This window comes from Tenrec ecaudatus, chromosome 8 (assembly GCF_050624435.1).
Source record: "Tenrec ecaudatus isolate mTenEca1 chromosome 8, mTenEca1.hap1, whole genome shotgun sequence".
In the NCBI taxonomy this organism is placed as follows: domain Eukaryota; kingdom Metazoa; phylum Chordata; class Mammalia; order Afrosoricida; family Tenrecidae; genus Tenrec; species Tenrec ecaudatus.
This window is the reverse complement of record NC_134537.1, coordinates 26,860,983-26,885,927: the sequence shown is the minus strand read 5'-3', so window position 1 is coordinate 26,885,927 and position 24,945 is coordinate 26,860,983. Positions and strand designations below refer to the sequence as shown.

Sequence of the window (24,945 nt, the reverse complement as noted above, 5' to 3'; positions counted from 1 at the left end):
ATTAAAGATCTAGAGGAAAGCTGTACATTTCATTCGTGCTATACTGCACCCTGACTGGCTCGTCTCTTCCTTGTGACCCTTCTGTATGGGGATGTCCAATTGGCTACAGATGGACTTTGGGCCTCCACTCCGCACTCCCCATCATTCACATCAATGTTTTTATTTTGTTCTATGTCTTTGATGCCTGACGCATGATGCCATCGACACCTCGTGAACACACAGGCTGGTGTGCTTCTTCCATGTATGTGAACGTGTTGCTTCTGAGCTAGATGGCCGCTTGTTTAACTTCAAGCCTTTAAGACGCCAGATGCTATATCTTTTGATAGCCGGGCACCATCAGCTTTCTTTACCACATTTGCTTATGCACCCGTCTTATCTTCAGCGCTCGTGTCTGGAAGGTGAGCATCACAGATTGCTGGGTCATTAGAACAAAGTATTTTTGCATTGAGGGAGTATTTGAGTGGAGGCCCAATGTCCATCTGCTACCTGAATACTTAACATATAAATATAAGTACGTAGATCTGTTTCCCTATCGTTATATATATTTACATATGTACATACCTGATTTTAGACCTCTATAAGTGCCCTTTGCCTTCCAGTTCTTCACTCTATTTCCTCTTACTTTCCTCTTGTCCCAATATCATGATCGACCTTCATTCAGCTTTCATTAATTCCTCTTGGCCACATTGCACTTGATCAAGCCCCACCAGACATCCTACACCCTTCTCGCCACATACAGTGATAGAAGGAATAAATGACGAGCTTTCCTCTGAATGGTACTCACAGTGAAGTTGATAAGGTCATAGTACAGGTGAAGATGCTTTTGCTTAGTAACATGTATCGCTCCTGTTTCATCCCGCTTTACCTTGATGATGAAAGAAAACAAAACCCCAAACAATCAAAATGGAGAGACTTGCAAATACTTAATTATCCTCTACTTATAACATGAGTTCCACAAAAATATGTAGATAAGCCAGAAATATTCACAACTAAAGAAAAGATTACACAATTAAAAAAAATCAGTCACACCAGGATTTGTACCCCAACCCAAAGCACTGGCTGGCAGTGGTGGCAGTTAGGGTTACTGCGTCACCTTGACCAAGAGGAATGTGTGGGCGGAATGTGACCGAAATAAAGAAGCCAGCCGGCATCCGCTGTGACCTGAAAGGAACGGTTTCCCGCCTCCTTCCCTTCTCCTCTGCCGTGACTGCACTCCGTGGTATGTGTTAGTTTTCATTTTCACAGCCACGCCACCTTTTCGATCTCGGAATTCTTCTTCTCTCCGGATACTTGCCTCCATAAAATACTTGAAATCCCATCTTCACTTCCAAGTCAACACCAAGTCTTTCACAAACATTTTCTCCCCAAACTTCCCTTCAAACACCTAATGCCTCTAAGATGCAAAGAAGCCACACACGTGGTGCTGCTCCCAGTCCTCTCGGTTCCTAGATTGACGATGAGCAGCCTGTCCTTCCTTCTACCTGCTACCCCTTCTTAACTCTCCTTCAAACGCCACCACCAGTCCTGCCGAAACACCTCACGCATGCTTTCAACCCGAGCAAAACACACCTCGCACCCGCTTCCATGACCCTCTCTGAGCCGTGACTTTTGGCACTTCTAGACTGATCTTAAGGAGCCCTGCTGGCGTAATGGTTTCACCAAGTGGTTACTGCAAGGTCTGAAGTTTGAAACCACCAGCCAGCCACTCCTCAGGGGAAAGACAGGGCTTTATACTCCCATAAAGAGTTACAGCCTACCCTTTCCTACAGGGTCACTATGAGTTGATGCTGACTCAATGGCAGTTGAGTTTAGTTTTTTGGTTTTTATATTCATCGTCCTAAACTTCCACTCTGAACACACCTTTGATGACACGAGAACCTGTGATGCTTCCCCATTACCAACAAAGGCCAATCCTTTTGGAATTTTGCCATAAAGCGTTTATTTATAAAAACAAGCCCATTTGGGGTCTGAGTCATATTTTAGCAACCTCTGCCCTAGATCTACCCATATAGTTCACTTTGTCTCTCACCATCGGTTCCCCCGGCTAGTTGTCAAGGAACCCTTATTAAGCATCCACGGGCACATGCCTGCGCAGGTCCCTGCACTTACAGAAGTCCCTATCTCATGCGGAAGAACCCTGCTGGACAGGCATTTCCAAACTGCTGGATGCTAGCAAAGGAAAAGCGCTCGCTGGTTGATGCGCAGGAAACCCCAGCGGAGCTGAGGAAGTCAGGGAGGGCCTGGTTCCGTGTAAACTAGGAGAGAGTGGACAGCAGCACAGGGCTTTGGAAGAGGCAGGGCTACGTGCAACGGCACTGAATGAGGCCAGACCCACCAGGAGGCCATGCAGAGCCTAGGCTGGAAATGTACAGGTTTAGACTAGGGAAGCAGCAATGGGGAGAGGAAGGGGCCTGGGGAAAAAAGGGGGTCAAGTTCAACAGATTTGGAAGGTAGAGTCAACAGGACTTGGTGGCAGAGTTGATCAATGGAGAACGAGAATCCAAAAGCTACTTGTAGTTTCTGGCTTGAGAAAGGAGATAAACTGAAATGCACTGCTTTCGAGGCCATGCTGACTCACAGGGGCCCTACAGGACAGGGTAGTACTGCCCTGTGGGTTTACGAGGCTGCAACTCTTCAGCAGTAGAGAGCCTCATCTGTCTCCCTTGGAGTGGCTACTGGTTTCGAACTGCTGACCTTGCAGTTAGCAGCCCACTATGGCACTACATAAGCAGTATGCCAAACGCGCTCCTGAGAAAGGAGACCGGCAGTGACATACTCTCTTCAGTGAACTAGGAAACCCGAGAGGAGGCCACACAGGTCCATTCTTCCCTCTACAGCTTCAGTTAGCGTTATTTCCCCAGGGTGGGCACCCAGCACCACCCCACCCTCGCCCCTGCAGGATCTGCCGTATGTCCTTCATAACGTCTTCCAGGACCACTCCAGGGCATGTGAATTGCTCTGTGCTCTGAACTTACATCAACTTTCCACCCTGACCACACAGGCCATCCTTGGACTCCTCTCTAGTGGGGAGGGAGGGGCCGCTGGTACCTGTAAAGAATAAACTGCTGCCACTCCCTCCAACGGCTTCCATTGGCGTGTCTAGTAAAGAATAAAGACACCGAGGGGGAGAGGGTGGCTCAAGAAGACTCGGTCTCCAACAGACATGAGTCTGTATGCATCCGCAAGGCTAGGCGCACAGGCATGTGCTCAGGCAGACGTCCTGCTGCTGTGATCGGCCACAGAATCCATTCAGCCATACATCCACCCAGAAAGATGGGCCCGGAAAGACACCATGACGGGGCATGTTAACCACGACAGCTTTAAACAAAAGTTACCTCTCTTGGACATAATATTACATCGCTGCTAAACGAGGGTGGAGGGGGAGGGGTCCAGTGATAATGAGCCAGCTTACCAGCAGGAAGTGGACCACATCGCCTCTGCAGAAGGCAAGCATGGGGTTCACGGAGTTGTGGACTGCCACGAAGTGCCAGGCCAGCAGGGGGACGCTCGAGGGGTCCATCTAGGAGAGAGGAAGGCAATGGCAAACACAAAGTCAGCACAGGCACCAGACAGAGGGGCAGAGAGCAAACGCATCTCCCTGTCTCACTGAGGTTCCAGTGCAGCTGGGATTCAGTGGAGGGTTCTCATAGAGAACTTTCCAGGTTGGTGGCAGTGTTCTATATTTGCATACGACTTTTAGGTTACAATTTCAGAAAATTGTACGCTTAAGATTTGTGCATTTCGTTGTCCATACATTTAAGACCAAAAGAAAAACCTAAAATACTGAACTCCACTAGTGGCAAGTATGCTACATGCTTAAGGGAAAGAAAGGTGGGTCCAATACTTTATTATGAAATACATTAAAAAAATGAAATCCTTTGATGGATAGAGAGAGAAATGGATAAATGAACAGACACGCAATCCTCCCTTATCCATCACTTGTCTCTCAGTTTGTCATAACAGGTTGGCTTGTGTGTTGCTGGAAGCTGGAAGCTATGTCACTGGTACTTCCAATTCCAGTAGGGTCACTCATAATGAGCAGGTTTCCTTGGCTCTTGCAGACTGAAAACAGACAGTGAAGGACTCAGCTCCCCACTACAGAGGAAAGAGCCACAGAAAACCTGATGGCTCAGGACTCGTGAGTGGAAGCAGAACATTGTTGGAGACAGTGTGGCAGACGGACCCCCTCGGGTCGAAAGGACATGCAAAATGTGACTGAGAAGGAGCTGATTTCTCAGAGTGGAGTCAACCACGATGATATGAGTCAAGTAAAGCCTGGGGGAAGGGAGCCTTCAGGATTTTCCTTTGCTGACGGGGAATGGCTCGAGGTAAGGAGAAACAACCGCAAAAACCTGCTCATGACTGAACTTGGAATGTGCACAGTATGAATCTAGGAAAACGGGAAGTCATCAAAAATGAAAATGATTGATCTCCTACGCATTAGTGAGCTGAAATGGACTAATATTGGCCATTTTGAACCAGAAAATTCTACGATTCACTACGCACAATCAAGAGGAATCGTGTGTCATTCACTGTCAAAAAGGACATTGCAAAATCAATCATAAAGTACAATGGTGCCTGAGACACGATTATATATATCTGCCTTCAGGGAAATCCAATCAAGACGAGTATTACTAAAATTTATGCACCCATCACAAAAGCTAGTGATGAAGAAATCTGAAGATTTCTAGCAATGACTTCAGTTATAAATTGATCAAACATTAGATCAAGATTCATTGATAATTATTGGTGACTGGAATGCAAAAGTTGCAAATAAAGAAGGTATAGAAGTGGGAAAATAGGGACTTGGTGATAGATGCTAAGCTTGATAGCGCATGATAGAATTTGCAAAACTAACAACGGGTTCATATCAATTACCTTTGTTCAGCATCACAGAAGGTGACTCTACACATGGACTTCTCCAGATGGAACGCACGGAAACTACACTGACTACATCCTTGGGCAGAGATGAAGAAGTTCACTGTCAGCAGCTAAAAGCAGACCAGGGGATTCTATGGAGCAGATCATTAATCGTTCAGATGTAAGGGAAAACAAGTCCACAAGAGCCAAAATAGGACCTTGAGTCTACCCCCCCACCCTGAATTTTGAGGGCAGCTCAAGATTAGATTTGATGAATTAGACACTACTGACAGAAGACCTAGTGAGCTCATCATCATGAAAAAAGCAAAAGAGCATTTAAAAAGAGGAAAAATGAAAAGATAAAAATGGACATGAGAAGAAACTGAAGCTTGCTCTTAACTGTAGCGTAACTAAAGCCAATGGAAGAAATGATTAAGTCAAAGAGCTGAACAGGAAATTTCTTTTTATTTTTAAATCATTTTATTGGGAGCTCATACAGCTCTCATCACAATCCACACATCCATCCATTGTGTCAAGCACATTTGTACATTCGTTGCCATCATCATTTTTAAAGCATTTTCTTTCCACTTGAGTCCTTGGTATCAGCTCATTTTTTTCCCACCCTTCCTCCCTCATGAACCCTTGATAATTTTTAAATTATTATTTTGTCATGTATTACACTGTCTGATGTCTCCCTTCACTAACTTTTCTGTTGTTTGTCCCCCTGGGAGAGGGTTATATGTAAATCATTGTGATCAGTTCCCCCTATGTCCCCCCACTTTCCCCTTCCCCTCCTAGTATGACTACTCTCAATATTGGTCCTGAGGGGTTTATCTGTCTTGAATTCCCTGTGTTTCCAGCTCTTATCTGTACTAGTGTACATCCTCTGGTCTAGCCGGATTTGTAAGGTAGAATTGGGGTAATGATAGTGGGGGTGGGGGAGACATTAAAGAACTAGAGGAAAATTGTATGTTTTATCGGTGCTATACTGCACCCTGACTCGCTCATTTCTTTTTTGTAACTCTTGTGTAAGGGGATGTCCAATTGTCTATAGATGGGCTTTGGGTCTCAACTGCGCACTCCCCCTCATTCACACTGATATAATATTCTTGTTCTGGGTCTTTGATGCCTGATACCAGATTGCATGGACACCGCGTGATCACACAGATTGCTGTACTCCTTCCATATGGGCTTTGTTGCTTCTCAGATAGATGGCTGCTTGTTTATCTTCAAGCCTTTAAGACCCCAGATGCTCTATCTTTTGATAGCCGGGCACCATCAGCTTTCTTCACCACATTTGCTTATATACCCATTTTGTCTTCAGCGATTGTGTTTGGTAGGTGAACATCACAGAATACCAGGTTATTAGAACAAAGGTATTCTTGCATTAAGGTAGTACTTGAATGGAGTCCCAATGTCCATCTGCTACCTTGATACTTAACATATAAATATATGTACATAGATCTATTTCCCTTTTTCATTATAAATATATTTACATATGTATATGCCTGTAGTTATACCTCTATAAATGTCCTTTGCCTCCTAGTTCTTTCCTCTATTTCCTTTTATTTTCCTCTGGTCCCACTATCCTTCATTTAGGATTTATTAATTCCTCTCAGTTACCTTGCCCTTGATCATTTGGGATTTATTAATTCCTCTCGTTACCTTGCCCTTGATCAAGCCCTACCAGGCATAATAGGAAATTTCAATGGGCAGCTCAAGATGACAAAGCCACATATTATAAAGAACTATAAGTAGAAAATCTAAAAGAACACACTCGGCATAACTTAAACTGAAAGAACTCAAGAAAAATTCAAGCCTCGAGTTGCAATCTTGAAGAATTGTATGGGCAAATACTGAATGATGCAGGGAGCAAGAGAGAAGATGGAAAGAATATAAAGTCACTGCACCAAAAAGAACCAGTTGACCGTCCACCGTTTCAAGAGAGAGCATATGAGCAAGAACCAGTGGTGCTGAAGGAAGAAGTTCAAGCTGCACTGAAAAACAGTAGCCAAAAACAAGGTCCCGGGAATTGATGGAATACAATTTCAGTGCTTCAACAGGCTGACGGCGCACGGGAAGCACTCACTTGTCTAAGGCAGAAAATTTGGCAGACAGCTACTCGGCCGACAGCCTAAAGCAGCATCGATGCATTTGAACCGCGGTGCCAGCGGAGAAACGATGCACGCACTACGCCAAAAGGACAAACACGGCTGTGGTGGCAGGTTTTCTTTTTTCAGTTTAAAAACATGATCATAAAAATAAAACTGCTAAGCTTTCCTGATGCGCTCGTCAGTGGTGAGCCTGGTTACGGACGGCTCCTCTGCGGAGGAGATGAAGCTGGGCCCAGTCAGGCTGTGTGAATGGGGTGCCCAGGCCTTCGCCGCTTCCCCTGTCCACGTGCAGTTCCCCTTTGTAGAACGGCCTCCGGGGCTGTGACCCAGCCCTGAGCGCCAAGCACTCACAGCCCTGGGGCCTGGCTACGGACAGTGCCTGACTGAGACCGAGGGCTCCGCCCAGTTCAGTCCCCTTTGGGCTATCGGTAAACGTACACCCAAGTCTCTCAAATCCTTTCTCCAACGCTTCTTCCTTTCTCTCTTCCCACAAAAACATACACAGATGCAAGCATGTGCCACCAGGATAAAGCTCAAGTCGCCAATGGGGCAAAGTCAAGCCAGCACTGCCCTCTGTATCGACAAGCCTGCTTCCTGTGGAGCCCCGAAAACACGGGCACCAACGACACAAAGGAAGAGTCATCTCCCGCCACGTGGAACTGGTTTCTGGGTGAAGCGGAGTTTATCCCCTCATTCCATCCACCCCTCTCGCCTTTGCATTAGAAGGTCAAAATAAGCAAGCAGGATGGAGAGGGGAGAGTCGGGTGTGTGTTACTCTCTGTACTATCCGCATTTGGGGAAGTGTCCTGCCCTAGAGTAAAATACCAGCGGCAGAAGCCCAGAGAAGGAAGTGGGGTGGCAGGGCATGCTGGGAATTTGAGCGGGATGGATTCCAACAGCAGTTCAGTCTGGAAACAGCAGCCGGTGAGCACAATCGCCCTCGATGCAGCCGCCACACAACAGCCAATGTCTTTCAAACAATGGGAATTGAGGCTGCAAATCAATACGTCAACCTATCTGCCAGCTTTACATCTGATCCGGGATTTTACTTCGCTCAGGTGGGCAGCAAATGAGGCGAAGATAATCTATGCATGAAGCGAAGTGTGATTACAACACGCCGGGACAGCAATGCACAGAGACTATCATGCTGGAGCTAAAAACAAGAGCCATCCCTGCGTGGTGTATGAGAGAAAAACATACAACAAAGTGCTGGAGGTAGAAAAGTCCAAGGGGCACAATGCCAGGCCCTGCTCTAGCCGCCAGCTTTGGCTGCCTTGGTGGCTTCAGTCGCCTGACAATCCGAACATTCACTGGGCTGCCACTTCCAAGGCGGCGTCAGAAAGTTCGTGGAAGAATGGCCTTGACAAGACAATGAAATTTTTTCCACGGACTTTCCTAAGCCCTGCGTGTTATATTTTCCCAATCAGACAGACAGGCTTACTCACCCGTCCATAGGGAAAAGTCATCCACACCTTCAAGGTCGGTTTCAGGCCAATGACCAGGATCTGCAGGAGGAGATAACCGTCTAACATTCAACCTGTAAATTTCAAGTTTCTCGTATTCGGAGCCTCTACAAGGTATGTGCTTCATCTTCTAACCACACTTGCCTTTGTTAGCGATGCCATGGCCAACAACGAAAACTGTGTGATGGGGTGGTCTTTCAACTCGGGCTTGGAGTGCAGCGGTTCGATACAGCAAACTTCTCCCTTGGAGCCACTGAACAGGCATCTAGATTCACATGTTCTCACTCCCATCACTCTCCTGGAAATACAACAAAAGACAAAACGTCTCTCAATCAATTTAGCAATGACCCAAGGCATCATCACACCGAGCATGGATGAGGACAGTAGCCACCTAAAGCCACCCTTGTCCCCAAGCAATCTCATGGCTGCAGACCGGCCTCGGTCACATGATTTACCACCCTTCTTCGGTAAACATCCCAAAGGCTCGCCACAGTATGCGGCAGAACCTCAAAACTCTTCCACGCTCCCTTAAAGGCCTGTGTCAGGACTGGGGGTCGTCCGGCCCAGGGGCTGCATGAAGCCATCAATACCAGTTTAACATCGCAATCTCACCAAAGAGAAGCAGTTCCAACCATCACATTAGGGGTGAGTTTATGAAATGTCTGACCAATATGGCAGGCTAATTTTCAAGGTGTTAATATTAGTTGGCCCGTAAACAAAGTTCTAAACAGCCAAAGGGCCCGTGGCAGGCAAAAAGTTTCCCACTTCTGGTCTATATGACCTGGCACCTGCATTCCTCCTCCGCCAATCCTGATACTCCTGACCACGCTCTGCTCCAGCCACCTGGCCTTCATTCCACCCCCAAAGCCTTTGTGTTTGGACGGCTCTGCCTATAACACTTCCCCCAGATGTTTGCAATTGTTGAGTTGCTCGGCATTCAGGTCTTTGCTCAGATGCTACCTCCTGAGAGAGCCTTCCGGAATGACCTATCAACAGGTGCACTCCAGTACGATGACCAGTCTTACTCTGTTCACAGCACGGATCGCCACCTGCAGTGATTTCATTCATAGATGGGTCACTACTGTCTGTTTCCATGCCTTCACCCCTACACGAATGTAAGTTCTACCGGGGTGGGGACCTTGCCTGTCTCGATCACTGGCTTAGGTGCCTAGAGTAAAGCCTACACGGGAGATGTTCAATAAACATTAGCAGAACCAATTAATAAGGTTTCAAGCCAGTGCTTTGTGCTCAGCACTGTTAGAGGCCAGGAGTCATAGAAGAAACAAAACTATTCCTTATCCTTGAAAAATATGGAAATGCACGCCACATAGAATGCTATGCTCTACTTAAAAACAAAACAAAAGCCCTCCTATGTAGATACTCCTTGCTCTTATTTAAACAGTAATAAGGTAATTCTAACGTAAAGCTTATTTTGCACCTTGTACTTATGGCTAAAACAAAGTGGACCTGGGGTCTGAACCAAACCGAGTGAGATAATGTGGGGAGAGAGAGAGAGAGAGAGAGAGAGAGAGAGAGAGAGAGAGAGAGAGAGAGAGAGAGAGAGAGAACTTGTGCGTGCACAGGAAGTAGGGGACAGAGAGGAAGTAAGAGGCTAGAGGGTATGTGGGTGTTAACCTGGGTGAAGGTAAAACAATATCCTAAAAGAGGGCGCTGGGGGGACCGGGTTGATTCATTATGTATGTTGTCCAATACAAAAGTTATCTGATATGGGAATACCCACTTAATTTACTATGAATTCTTAAAACTTAAAAAAAAAAAAACCAGGGGAAAAAGAGAGAGACTGTCTGGGGCCAGTACTGGTACTCCCTACATTCTCTAAGGCTCAGGTGGCTGGGATACACAGGCAGGGCCTACATTCAACCTCCAGGGTTTTCCAGGCCTCTTCATATCCAATTTCAAATCCTTTCAGTTCTCAACAAATGTCTGTTAGTCTCTTACTTAAAGGTCAGTTCAAACACAGAGCCTCCGCTGTCGTTGCAGATCGCAAGAGTTGGGTCATCTGTAAACTAAGCAGAAAAGAAGTTTATTTTTAGACAGCTTTTTAAACAACCAGGCAAGTATGAAGAAGGCAAAGGGGAAAAAACTATTAAAAATTTTTAAATCTACAAATTGTACACGTAATAGCATTTGAACCAGCCTCCACTCTATTTAGCTCGTTACTCTGCACACACACACTGAACCTTTCAGAGGACAAAGCGCCTTGCATCAGGGTGGAAAAATACAGATCCTTAAACTCCCTACTTGAGCTCGCACATTCACTAGCCCCCTTTTAAAAATCATTTTACTGGGGGCTCTTACAGCTCTTGTAACATTCCATACATCAACTGTATCAAGCATATTTGTACATATGTTGCCATCACCATTTTCAAAACATTGTCTACTTGAGCCCTTGGTATAAGTTCCTCTTTTTTCCCTCTCCCCCACCCTCCCACCCTCGGGTGTCCTTGATCAATTACATATTGTTATTTCATATCTTACACTGCCCATTGTCTCCCTTCACCCAGATTTCTGTTATTCGTCCCCTTTGGGGGAAGCCATACATCCAATCTTGTGGAGGGTTCCCCCTTTCTCACTCTTCCCCCAACTCGACCATCCCCACCTCCCCTCATGATATCGCCACTCCCATGACTGTTCCTGAGGGGGTTATATTTCCTGAATTCCATGTGTTGAAAGCTCTTCTCTGTACCAATGTGTGTTCCCCAGTCTAGCCAGATCTGTAAATTAGAACTGGGCCATGGTAGTGGGGGGGTAGGGGGGAGTATTCAGGAATTAGGGGAATGATGTGTGATTGGTCGGTGCTATGCTACACCTTGGTTGAATCATCCCTTCCGTACACCACTTTTGTGGGGGGATATCCAATTATCTACAGTTGGGCTTTGGATCTCCGCTCCAGCCTCCTTCTTTTGCATCAAGGTAGCTATTGTGGATCTTTTGATACCTGATGCCTGATCCCCTCGACACTCGTAATACACTGAATGGGGCATCACCCGTGATGCACAGCAATCTGAAGGATCAGAGGCAGACTGCTCTGCGGGTCTCCTGCTGGTGGTTGGTACACGTTGTTGGGCTGGTAACTGCAGGGTCAATAGTTCAAGCCCACTGGCTGCTCTGAGGGTTAGATGAGGCTTTTTGCTCTCATAAGAATTTATAGTGTCAGAAACCCAGACAGACAAGCCTATAGGGTGTCTATGACGCAGGATTGACTCCATGGTGATGAGTTGAGTTGCTGTTGGGTTTTGGGGGATGGGGAGGGGTGATGGTGTCTTTTTTTTTTCCCCAGATAAGAGTTTCCAAGATGGTATATCTTTATGGTAGCAGAGAGCCTCATGTTTACCAGCCACTCCAGGGGAGAACGCTGAGGCTATCTGCTAGTGGGCTTGAACCCCAGATCCTGAAGTTAGCAGACCAATGTTTAACTCATCAGTGTTCTTTGAACAGGAGACATTCACTAAAAAATACTTTCATCGGGGGCTCTTACATCTCTTATCACAATCCATACATTCCTCCATGTATCAAGCACACTTGTACATATGCCGCCATCTGCATGTTCTGATCTAATCTGACTTGTAAGGTAGAATTGAGGTCATGATAATGGGGTAAAGGAAGCACCAAAGAGCTAGAGGAAAGTGTGTGTTTCATTGGTGCTATACTGCACCGACTGGCTCCTCTCTTCCCTGTGACCCCTCTGTGAGGGGATGTCCAATGGTCTACAGATGGGCATTGGGTCTCCACCCCATTCCCCCCTCATTCACATTGGGTATGGTTTTATTCCGGGTCTTAGATGCCTGATACCTGATCCCATTGACACCTCATGATCACACAGGCTGGTGTGCTTCTTCCATGTGCACTTTGTTAATTCTCAGCTCAATGGTCGCTTGTTTATCTTCAAGCCTTTAAGATCCCAGACGCTGTATCTTTTGATAGCTGGACACCATCAGCTTTCTTCACCACATTTGCTTATGCACCCACTTTGTCTTCAGCACAGGATACATTCACTTTACCTATATTTCCAGTTACTTGGTTTTTAGGATGGTTCCCTGGAGGTACACTGATGAAGGTGTTTCCAGTAATGAATGCACTCAGTCGCTCACCCCACGGAAGAAAGGCATGGCTGTCTGTTTTCATAAAGATTACAGACAAGAATGCACTTCTGCTCTGTCCTGGAGGGTGGCCGTGAGTGGAAATCGACTGGAGAGCACACAACAGCAGGCCTTATGAATACAGGCACAGTAAAGATATTGGGTACTTTTTTGGAAAATAAATTTGTTTGAAAGGGAACCCTGGTGGTGCTGTGGGCTGCGATCCATGTGGTCAGCAGTTTGAAGCCACCAGCAGCTTTGCAGGAGAAAACTCGGCTTTCTACTGCCATAAACAGTTACAATCTCGGACACCCACAGGGGGTAGCTATGAGTCAGCATTGATTCAATGGCAGTTGAGAGACAGAGAAACTTCTTTGAATATGTTTTCTTGAATAAACTGCCATTTTAAGTATTTTAACTTTTTATGCTGCTGTTACAAAAAAACAAAACAACAACCCAAAAACTCATTGATATCGAGTTGGTGCCAACTTATAGTGACCCCACAGGACAGGGTAGACCTGCCCCTGCGAGTTTCTGAGACTAACTCTTTACAGGAGTAAAAAGCCCTGTCTTTCTCCTGAAGAGCAGCTGCTGGTTTCGAACTGCTGACCTTCCAGTGAGCAGCCCAATGTGTAACCACTACGCCAGCAGAGCTATCATGAGCCATCAACTTGGCTCTGACTCCTGGCGACCTTCTGCTCCTGGTGACCAGACAGTGTTTCCTGTCTAGCCCTGCACTGCCTTCAGATTATTGATTGGTATGCTGAGCCCATTCTTGGGGTTATCGTGCAGTGCCTTCCAACCCAGGGGGCTCATGCTGGACAATAATCTCTTCTAATCCATAAGGTCGTTGGCTAATTTCCAACAGCAGGCTATCAGGTCTTTTTTCCTAGTCTGTCTTCGCCTGGAAGCTTTGCTGAAACCTGTTGGCACGGGTTTCAAATGCTGCTGGCCCCACTGGAGCCTCAGAGCAACCGCCCGCCACTCCGGTCCAGCGCGCTGAGAGGTGGGTGGTGCCCTTTTTATGTAACTCTCCCCAAAACCTGCCTCCGTGATCTTCCTCCAAAGCCCCACCCACTGCCATGGAGTCGATGCCAACTCTTAGCAGCCACCGGTGGGTTCCTGAGACTAACTATGTTCAGGAAGAGAAAGCCCTGTCTTTCTCCCAAGGAGCAGCTTTTGGCTTCCAACTGCTGACCATGCAGCTCACAGCCCAATGCGTAACCACTCTCCCACCATGGCTGCCTAGACAAAATAGATTTCAGTTATTGAAACTGAATCTGGAAGACTCAGAATAGCAAAGGATAAACAATGTCCACAGCAATGGCCCCAAGGTCGTGAGGCATGCTGAAGGTGAATGTGGTAGAAGATGAAACTGAGGAGCTGGAATGCATACTACAGCATCATTCCCAATGTCGAGCCTCCCTAACCCCAAGGTTGATGGCCCACCGTAGACCACACGCCTCCATGCTCTTAGAGATGGCTGAGGCGATAGGGGGGAAAAGAAAAAAAAACTCACTGCCAAGTTGATGGCAACTCACAGTGACCTGTATGACTGAGCAGATGTCGGCTTTTTCCAAGTAGCGGTGGTGGGTTTGAACCTAGCCCTTAGCAGTCCAATGCTTACCCAAAAGCACCACCAGGAATCACACACGGTGTATGGACAGACGGTAGTCTTAAAACAAATATACCGCCGATGCTCACTCTTCCCAGGAGTTACGTCCTAGAAAGCCTCCGTGAACACTGGGTTACTGAATTCTGACCCAGCCTCGCCTGGGAATGTTTTTGACCGCTACTCTGCTCACACGCATGTCTGCGAACAACCATGAAACCAAAGTGAGCACAAGGGGACTTCAAAAAGCTCAGGGCCTAACGGAATTAAAACATCATGGCATTTTCCACAAACTGCCCCCCTTGTGTTTTTGACTCATCGGGGAAATTTGCGAAAATAAAACTGCACATTGAAGGGCCTGGGCTCTACATGTATTCGGGATGAACCTGAAATTGTTACTGATGGGCTGTGGGGGTGAGAGTCTGAAGAACAGTGTCAGAGGCTGTGGCCAATCCACGGCTCTGACTTCCTCCTTCGTCTCTCCCCTGCTACCTTCTCCCCCGTCACAGGGTCAGCGCAACCGCCGCCATCACCACCCCGACCAAACAGCGGCTACTGCTGCAACGCTGCTCGTCCCAGTTGCATTCTCCTCTTTCTCTCTGCCCGAATCTCTTCTGTTTCCGACAGGGCCCCCAGGTTTGTGTGTCTCCTTAGTCAAAGGGCTAGCCTCTTACAAACACCACCAACCAGTTATTCCTCTGGCCAAACAGCTACTGGGCAGCTACAATGGGTCGCGCACAAAAGGTACTGAGATCAAGATACTGGTTCAGAAATGTTAGTCTATTCAGGGACATAAGCCATATCCACGAGCAATGACAACGGATCAGAAGTTGGCACACGCCGTGTGAAAAAAAGGTAGGACAGAATTGCCACGGTCCTTGAGAAAGGCCCCATTCTCGCCCGTGTGCTTGCACTGGTTATCCTCATTGTCACAAAACCTTTCTGTGACTGTAACTCCAAGATGCAGACGCAGGCACACAAACTCCAGATGCCTGCAGACTAAAACCCCTGCCTGGAAGCGTGAGCTCTGCAGAGCCAAGCGACCAAATGTGCACATGATTAAAATCTAGGAGGCTGCATTTTAGACTTCCCTAGGTACAGTTCTTTATTTCTTACACTTTTGAACATGGACGAGACAGCGAGCAAAAAACAAAGTTCACGCTGGTCTTTGGAAATGAATGTATTTATAAATGAGTAAGCCCTCCGCTGTGGGATAGCTCCTGCCTCAGGTCCACACAGACAAAGCCGGGAATGGAATCTGAATGCATTCCCTTTAGAGACCTGGAAGAAAAGAAAGCAAGAGACGCATTTCCAAACACAACCTGAATCCTGGTGCTTTCGCAGTTGGTGCCTTGAACCTCAGACGACTCCCCCCCCCCCCCAAAAAAAAAAAAAGCTGGCAAAGCATACCACCTCAGCAGTAAAAGCTGAGTGGAACCAAACAAAAGGTTAAAAGGACCTTTTTCACATGGAGTTTTTAGCAGGGAGCTGCCTGTGTATGCTGCCAACTTTTGGTCTAGGGTCGTATCCATTGGCCCTTTTGGCTGCTAATGTGTAAAGATTTCAGTACAACTTAAAACTGAATACCTCCACACTGGCCATCCCTGATTTGAACATGACTGGAACATTTGGATTAGTCAAATAAAAAATGGCACAGCGTCACGGATTCTACTTATAAGGTAACGCTCAGCTTCATGTTAAAAACACTTTTTGGACTTCTGATGATCATGGAGACACTGACTTTAAAAACAGATAGAAAAGCACAATCATACGAGTCATTAGGAAAAAAGACAACAAAGACATTACCTTGATGTGCAAGATGGCTGTTCCTGGAGGGTGAGCATCTGTTATTGATCTGAGAAGCTTTCCACCAGCCAAATCCCACATGGTGATCTATAAGACAACTAAGTGCTTTTAAAACAAATTTATTGCTTTTTTCTAGACTTAAGTACCCTGCCTTCTGACTAATATAATCTATTCCTGGTCTATAAACATTACAGACAAAGAACTATAAAGTTAAAACATAACTCGAGACTACAGATTCATTAAAGCATGGGGCCTTTACTTCATCTTCTGACACCCCTCCATCCTACCTGCCCCACTTTTCTCTTGAGATATCTAATGTTCTTCTACAGAGAGGTAAAAGAAAGTTCTTTAATGATTCAATCTGTTTTGCACTGATAAAAACTACAGAAAAGGCTTACTTCCAAACCAGCTAGTGGAATATAAATTAGAAGATGGGAAAAATTGAAACTCACTGCCAGTTCCAAAACTAGGAAGAAACACCAAAATAGTTGCCCAGGAACATGGTGATAAGGATACATAAAGCAGAATATTGTATATTTTAAGAGCATCCACAATTATCGAGACAACTCTGAGGAAGCTTCCATAAAGATTCCCGCTTACGGACCCTGGTGGGGCGTTCTACGCTGTCATATGAGGTCACAAAGTCTCAAACACTTCAGCAGGGCCCAACAACCACAGCAACGGCTGGAAGTACATATTATACATCCCCCCCCGCCAGCTTGGTTTATAAAGACCATTACTTATATAGACATACAACCCTGCCCCCGGCCCCAACCACTCACTGCTGAGCCCATTCCGAGTCACAGCGACCCTGCAGAACAGGGTAGACCTGCCTCACAGTGTCCAAGGCTGCACACCATGACAGAAGCAGACTACCTCATCTTCTGACCAAGGGCCAGCTGGCGCGTTTGAGCCTCTGGCCTTTCAGTTAGCAACCGAGCATGTTCAACACTGTACCTCCTTCGAAAACAGTATATTAAAAATGACAGACACTGGTTCGGTTAAAAAGAATTATTCCATTTTTTTCAACCAAGACAAAAGTCCGATTGAGTGATCAATCTGTTTAGCTCTAAGGATGTGGCATTTTGTAATACATATTTTGGTCTTCAAGATAGTGATCCAGAGATGCTGAATGCTTTTCCTGTGGTTTTAACAACATCAGATGGAGAAAAGGATGCTCCCATCTTACCTGCCCTTTGGCAAAGCCGCACAGCAGCCGTGAGCAGTCATTGTTGATACTGAGGGCGGAGATGGCCCCATACTGACCTCCAACACTAGTGCTCCCCAGACAGAGTCGCAAGGCCTGGTTCTGATCTAAAGAAAGTTGTGTAAAGTCAAATGGAAGAACTGGAAGAGAATTAATAATAATAATTAATAAACACAAAGTCTTACAAAACATGGTTTCAAAGCCCTGAGATGTGGTGTGAATGAAAAGATGTGACAGTGAAGTTATGTTTATTTTAAAGTATTTTTATTAAGAATCTATGAGATGCAGGACACTGAGTTCAAAATTAGCTACAGAAGGAGTTAAAAAAAAAAGCACTGAGCTATGGATTTCCAAAGAAGCATAATACAAAATCTGCAAATAATAAGTCAAAACAACCCATAAGAAATCAGTCTCTCCCCAAGTAAACCAACTGGCTCTCATCTGCCCCTTCTTGAAGTGAATTTGTCTTATTTTAAACATGCAAGGTCATCAATGAATACCATCAGCTTTGAAATGATTTTGAATCTTCAAAACTCAAAATGCATTGTTTTAGTATCTGGCTGAAAATTCGCATTGCTATTACTCATGAAGAAAAGAATTACTAAGCAAATCAAGAGTGCAAGTAAAATTGTAGCGGAAATTTTTATACTAAAGAATATTATTGTCGAGCAAAATCATTTGAGAGACTAAGAAGCAATTAACTCCTATCATCACTAGATGAAGCTCTTTAAGGACAGAGACCTGGCTTAATCACCTCTGATTCTCCTGTAGGCACTCAAGCATTCGATACACTTTACTATCTCGTAATTAAAAGAAATTCTTCTCGGCAAAGTTTACTTTTTATAGAGTTCATTATTGTACACATTAAAATTAAAATTTTAAATATAATAGGACATGACTTAAAAAACTAACTGTTCAGGAGAAAAAGGAAGGGGGGGAGGGGAGCACTATACTTCCATAGCCTGGAATTCTCCCCGTTCCTCCAGCATTCTTTGTGCCTCCCTTAGGCACCTACATGCTAGTTTGGTATATGTCTTACCTCCCCTATTGGACTATATAATTGAAAACAAAACAAATGCACTGCCATTGAGTTGCTGCTGACTCGCAGCGACCTATAGGACAGAGAAGAACTAGCCCTGTGGATTTCTGCAACCGTAACTCTTTACAGGTGCAGACTGCCTCTTCTTTCTCTCACGGAGCGGCTGGTGGCTTCCAACTGTTGACCTTGTGGGTAGCAGCCCAACCGGGAACCCACTGTACGAGGGTTCCCATGAGAATTCACACACAACACCACCAACCACTCCCGAGCTGTGAGCTTCGTGGCCCTAGCACTGTGAGTCTCCTGTAGGGGTAAATCGAGTCCTCGGGAAAGGCTGAACAACGTACATTCTCAAGTCAAAGTCAGACTCAATATTAGCTTAATTCCCGTTGCTGATCCAAAATGAACACTGCAAGAGAATTTTTCTGAGTCCATAAACTGGCTCAAAAAGTATTTGCTCTCCTCTGAGGAGTTCTAAAACAATTAATGGCTGTATATTCTCAGGCACAGAGAAAACATTCAACTTTTTAAACATCATTTAAAAGCTTAGCCTCCCTAGGCAAACATTCAAAAAAGAATAAAACTTGTAAATATAAGGAGGTTTTAAAAAGTTTGAGGGAAATTCCTATTAATTCCAACTAGTTTTTTTTTTTCTCAATCATTTTATTAGGGGCTCGTACAACTCTCATCACAATCCATACATCCATCCATTGTGGCAAGCACATTTGTACATTTGTTGCCATCAACATTCTCAAAACATTTGCTTTCTACCTGGGCCCTTGGTATCAACTCATTTTTTTCCTCTCCCTCCCCACTCCCCCCTCCCTCATGAACCCTTGATAATTTATAAATTATTAGTTTATCATATCTTACACTGCCCAACGTCTCCTGTCACCCACTTTTCTGTTGTCCATCCCCCAGGGAGGAGGTTATATGGAGACCCTGGTGATCAGTTCCCCCTTTCTACCCCACCTTCCCTCCACCCTCCCGGTATCACCACTCTCACCACTGGTCCTGAAGGGATCATCTGTCCTGGATTATCTGTGTTCCAACTAGCTTTCAATTATAGTTTTCCATAAGCTTTTTGAAGCTCCTTCAGGTAAATGTTTTGATTTATGTCAAAAGGAATTACTTTTATTGCTATCTACTAAGGAGTCCTGGTGCTGCAGTGGTTACGCATTGGCCTGCAATCCTCATGGTCAGCAGTTCAAAACCACCAGCAGCTCCACAGGAGAAAGACTGGGCTCTCTACTCCCCTAAACAGCTCACGTCTCGGAATCCCACAGGGAGTCGCCATGACTCCATGTACTGACTCCATGTACTGACTCCACGGCAGGGAGTTTGAAAAGTTCTGCAGAATCGCAAGTGGTTGTTTAATGCACCTAAATGGCCCCTTTTCTGTCTACCCCTTCTTGCCCCGATTTCATTCCAATTGTTCAAACTTCCCACTAGTCTCCAATTGTCCTCCCTCTAAATTTGACATCACCCATTGCGTGGCTCTCCTGAAAGTTCCCGCCTTAAAGAGCGTTTTCCAGGACCCTCGTTTTGTTAGGGCCACTTGGGAGAACTCGTGGGCTACCCACATATCTTATTTTGCAAACTGTCGTGATGCAGAAGCGGGGCGAGCACGCTCTGTGTCTCCCACTTCCTCTGAGTTACGTATATGGGCAAGAGGAGGAGCAGAAGTCTGTGAGAACTAAGACAGACACTGGTATGAAATGTCTTGCTCATCTCACCAAGAAGCCGCTCAAGTCTGTGCTGTCTGCCTGCAGGCAGAGAGGGTCTGTATAGCGTACTGCCTGGGTCCCATAATGTCTGCACAGAAATCCATAAACCTGTAAAGGTGCTTTCTGACACATGGCCAAACGTGTTCTTAAAACGAGAGAAAGTATTAAAAATAATTAAACTATGAGGGGCCTTCAAAAAGTTCATAGAAAAATAGAACTAAAAGGTACTGGGATTCCCCAGGCTCAATTAGATAAAAAAGATATCACTTAGGAAGAGGAAATATGCAACCACAAAAAATAAGTGGCAATGAAAGAAACCAAGGAGAGAGAAAGACACAGCTGACTTCTAGATCAAATTCGCATGTCATCCTGCGGCTGCCAAGACAGGGAGCTAAGCCATCACAGTTGGGTACCCCTGAAATGAGTGCACCCACTCCTCGTGTGTCAACACAGTTAAAATTCAAAGACCAGGTCAATACATAAAAATCAGCATCATGCCAAAATGGAAAAGGATCACGTTAGATCACAAATTGGAGGCTGAGAACGTCATTAAGCTACTGCCAAATTACATCATGACAGTGGTGTAACCGCCAAGTGATATGGCTATATAACTACCAAGACACATCACCTGAACCATCATACCCAGTATTACCTTTGCCTCCCATCCCAGCACTCATTACTGCCAGACACACGTTATTAATGAACAAAATAGTCCATTAGTAGATTCTTGACTCTTGTCATAAATGCAAACTATCGGATAACAAGCTAGTCACGATGTGAGGAGCGGGTTTATGAAGCTTGAGAGTGAATAAAAGCACTCTCAAGCTTTCCCTTGGTTTTCCCAGGTTTGTGATCTTCATTTAAACCCATGAAACCAGACACCTGGGTTTTAATCCCCCTCCTTATTGCAGAGAGTTGTAGGCCCTGCAGCTCAAAGCCAAGGTCATTTGGGGAGCGTCCCATAATTTCTCACAGGTTTGCTAGCCTCACCTAAGAAGATGCAGAAAACACCTCTTGGTTCACAATGTGTGAGGAATAAATCAGTACTACACAAAGGAGCCAATTCAGTGTCTCTCAAAAATGCAAATTGCCCCTTCACAAATTCATTTATACATTACACTCATATACATATTTTTTAAAGGCAGCTGCAGATGATGGTGAAGAAGTGATAGACTGGGTACAAAATGTAATTCATTTTAATTTATCCAAGATGCTTATCAATTCTCATTGCTGTCTTTATGGTGCTATGTTGGCAAAACTTGCTATTTTATAATTTAGACTCCGTTTGGAAAGAGCAGACATTCTGTGACAAGAAGAACACAGAGTCTTACTGGAGAGGTTTGTCCTGCCCAGGTCACTCAACGTTCTGTAGCATTCTCACCAATTCTTTAAAAAGTGCCAGCCAAGCTACACCGAGCCTCTGTAAAACACTCAGATGCAATTGCTACAGAGGAAGAACAAAAGAGCAAGGACAGAAAGGGGAAAGCTGAAGGTCAAAGCCCTCCCCACTCCCTGTCTCTCTCATTAGCTTGGAACCTACACCTTTCAGTTAGCAGCTGAGTGCTTTAACCACTTTGCCACCAGGGCTCCTGACTGTCAGTGGAAGGCCATCTCATAGCAAAATACCCAATAGCACAGACATGAAAGATTACTAGTAATCATGATAGTGTAGTTTACTAATGAAGAAAACATTTCACAGTTATTGCAAAAAGCACATCCATGAAGACTGCAATGAATTACATTTTTACACAAATACCACATGCATTACACAAATTGTTTTGGCAACCATGTGCTCGCTCCAAGGTATTTTCATAAGAACTCTATGCTAATTTTAAAATATTGTTATGCAAATATTAACACAGTGTGCTAGAAAAATACCTTGAGACGAGGGTGTGGTTGCAAAAATGCGTTCAATGTGTACACTGCGTAAAATTGCTGGAATATCCACCCCTTTAATCACGATATCTTTCGGAGGACATTCTGCTTTGCACAGATCTTTTCAGAATAGTCCGTGCTTAAAAGCAATGGGCTGGCCCCCCATCCAGCGGGAAGAAGGCTGATGAAAACCGAAAGCCACGTGGAAAGAATGCGTCCAGTGGAGGAATGGACTGCACAAACCTCTGTGTCGACCAGACTGAGGCCAGAAAAACTAGATGGTGCCCAGCTACCCTGCCCACTGCTCCACAAAGGGGATCACCTGGGAAGGTCCTGGATCCAGTGAGAGGAAAATACAGAACTCAAGGCCACATCAGAAGAGACCAGGGTAACTGGTCAGACAGCGACTGATGGAACTCCCAAGACTACAGTCCTGAGTCGCCTTGCAGGTCTAGAAATGAACTCATCCTGTGTCAGTATAATCAGACACTCAACATCAAAGGGGCAGCGCTTACCCACGGGCAAAGTTCAGAGGGTTAGGAAAGGAGGCGGGGCGGAAATAGGAAACGCAGGAAGGAAGTGATGGTATGTTACAGGAGCTGCAATGTGTGTACAGAATGGTTATGAATTGTTGAATGTAAAACTGCTCGGCATGTTGACTTGTGTTTTATTGACTCTGCAAAAGAAGTCAGCGGTGTGGGTCATAACAGACTACGATAACATCGAGAAGAAGGGGAATGCCAGAATACTTTGTTGCGCTCACACAGAGCATGTCCATGGACCAAGAAGCAGTTTGACAGAGTAAGGAGTTGGTTTAAAATCGGGAAAAGTGGGAGTCAGGGTTGTATTCTTTCACTGCAATTATTCCATCTCCATGCTGATGGACTCAAGATCATGGTGTCGGGATCGGAGATGACACGAAGATGGTCAAACCTCGCTTGCTAAAAGCAAAGAGGACCTGGAAGCCTTCCCTAGTGAAGATCAAGGACTCAACGTAAAGAAAACCTCAATCCGCACAACTGGACCTCAGACAGCATCACGATTAACAGAGACGAGACCAAAGTTTTCAAGGACTTCCTTTTGTTAAGATCCATCAATGCTCATGGAAGCAGCAGTCCAAACAATCAAACGGTGTGTTGACGGAACTGGGGAAATCTTTTGCACAAGACTTCTTTAAAGTGCTGAAGAACAAAGATGTCACTTTTCTGACCAAGGTGTGTGTGGCAGTTAGGGATTCGGTCAACTAGACACTCCTGGCTAGGGCGGAGTTAAACCGGTCCATCAAGTCGCAGCCTATTGACACTTCCTTGACAGCACAGGCCTTTTGGATAAGAGCAAGAGGAAGAGACGATCTCTCTCTGGTCCTTCGCCTTCCTCCTCTCTGGAACTTCACTGGGACTGTGTCTGCCTTCTCGAGTGACCCTGTGTGGGCCGCCCAACCCAGAGAGCTGCTGGTGCCCTGCCATGCTTCCACCAACCTTTGGACTGAAGCAACCCTGCACCCACCTGTGGATCTTCTGCTTCCCGGCTCACCATTCGGTGTGGCTACAGGAGTCTGAAAAGGGACTTACGGACTATTATCGGACTCTTGGTCTTGCGTTGGACTGGCCTGCTATGCCTTCTTGATCTCTACATACTCCTTGATATAAAGTTGTTATACATACAGGAGTGTCATTGGTCTGTTTCTCTAGATAACCTGGCCTAACACAGGGCACCTGACCCAAGTCACAGTATTTTCAATTGCCTCAGCTGCATGTGAAGGGTGGATAATGAATAAGGGAGACCAAAGTTGAATTGATGCGTGTGAATGATGGTGCTTTCAAAGAGTCCTGAGAGTACCACGGACTGCCACTAGAACACACCGATCTATCCTGCAAGGAGGACAGCCAGGATGCTCCTTGGGAGCAAGGATGGTGAGGCTCTGTTTCTTGTACTTTGGGCATGTTGTCAGTAGAGACCAGACCCTGAAGAAGGATATCATGTTCAGCAGTGGAGGAGCAGCAAAAAAGAGGAAGGCGCACAGTGAGCCGGACTGACCCAGGGGCTGCAACAACGGGCTCAAGCATGGCGGCTGCTGTGAGGAGGGTGCAGGACTGGGCGGCGTTTCCTTCTGCTGTGCGGGGGCTGCGATAGGCTGGAAACGGCTCCCTGTCAGCTAACAACACTGTTTCTATGGGAACTGAATGGAGGCCTCAGGACACCGCACAAACATGAGCTGCTCTCAAAACTCATAGAGTAACTATGGACAAGGCAACTGGAAACGCTAGAGGACAGTTTTACAAATAGAAGAATTTTATATGCATTGGCTGTTTCATAGGTGCCCTAAAACTTTAAGTATTACATGACCCAGTGTTAATATAAGTTATGCCAAAGAAAATGATGCAGATCTCCAGTGGGCAGATATTTCCTCAAGGAAAAGGCCTTAGGCTTTCTCTCTCTTTCTCTCTCTCTCTCTCTCACACACACACACACACACACACACACACACACATTGGGAAAAGCTAAAAATTAGAGGGGGAAACTTACATATCCTCAGTTAAAACACAACATTGAAAGTGTACATGTAATACCAATAATTTCTAGCAATACTTTGACTTAATTTTTTTAATTGGCTTTTAAAAAAAAAGCATTTCACAAAAGGGTTATCAACTGTAATTGGATAGCATTCTCTTTCAACATTAAAAAGGTTAAGGAAAAAAAGAGGAAGAAAGAAACCACTCATGCAAACCAAAATTACTATACCTTTTCCTTTTGAATCCATCAAAGAAAGATCAAGAGAGAGAGAAAAGCAAGAAATCAGTCCAGAAGTACCGAAAAAAGACAGGTCAAGTTTCAAGAGTATAAATGACAAGCTTTAGTTATCTGTGGCAGTAATACTAAATATTATTAGTTGATGTCTCTAGCATTTATTGTTCTATTCAGATTTGGGTTTGGGGGGGAGGGTAAGATTGCACAATTTTATATTACAGTACTGTAAATATAACTGTGCCTGAGAAACCGAAACAACGGCCTAAGATCATCTGCTCACCGTGCACTCACATTCAGACCCACTGCCATTGAGTCAGGTCAGCCCCACAATGACCCTAGTGGACAGGGCAGAGCACTGGCCCGAGGGTTTCCAGACTGTAACGGGAACAGGAGC

At 45.4% G+C, this 24,945-nt stretch overlaps 1 protein-coding gene across 2 annotated transcripts in view; it reads right to left on the bottom strand.

Annotated features, from left to right (window-relative positions):
- Nucleotides 1-24,945, bottom strand: part of VPS8 (VPS8 subunit of CORVET complex) — a 274,380-nt gene that overhangs the window by 213,864 nt on the left and 35,571 nt on the right. For both annotated transcript variants that reach the window (XM_075556161.1, XM_075556163.1), the window contains exons 8-14: nt 17,145-17,269; nt 15,956-16,042; nt 10,397-10,464; nt 8,582-8,735; nt 8,420-8,479; nt 3,413-3,520; nt 785-865 (exon numbers count right to left, since the gene is read on the bottom strand). In XM_075556161.1, the coding sequence (XP_075412276.1) occupies nt 785-865; nt 3,413-3,520; nt 8,420-8,479; nt 8,582-8,735; nt 10,397-10,464; nt 15,956-16,042; nt 17,145-17,269 (683 nt within the window). The remainder of the gene's footprint in view (nt 1-784; nt 866-3,412; nt 3,521-8,419; nt 8,480-8,581; nt 8,736-10,396; nt 10,465-15,955; nt 16,043-17,144; nt 17,270-24,945) is intronic.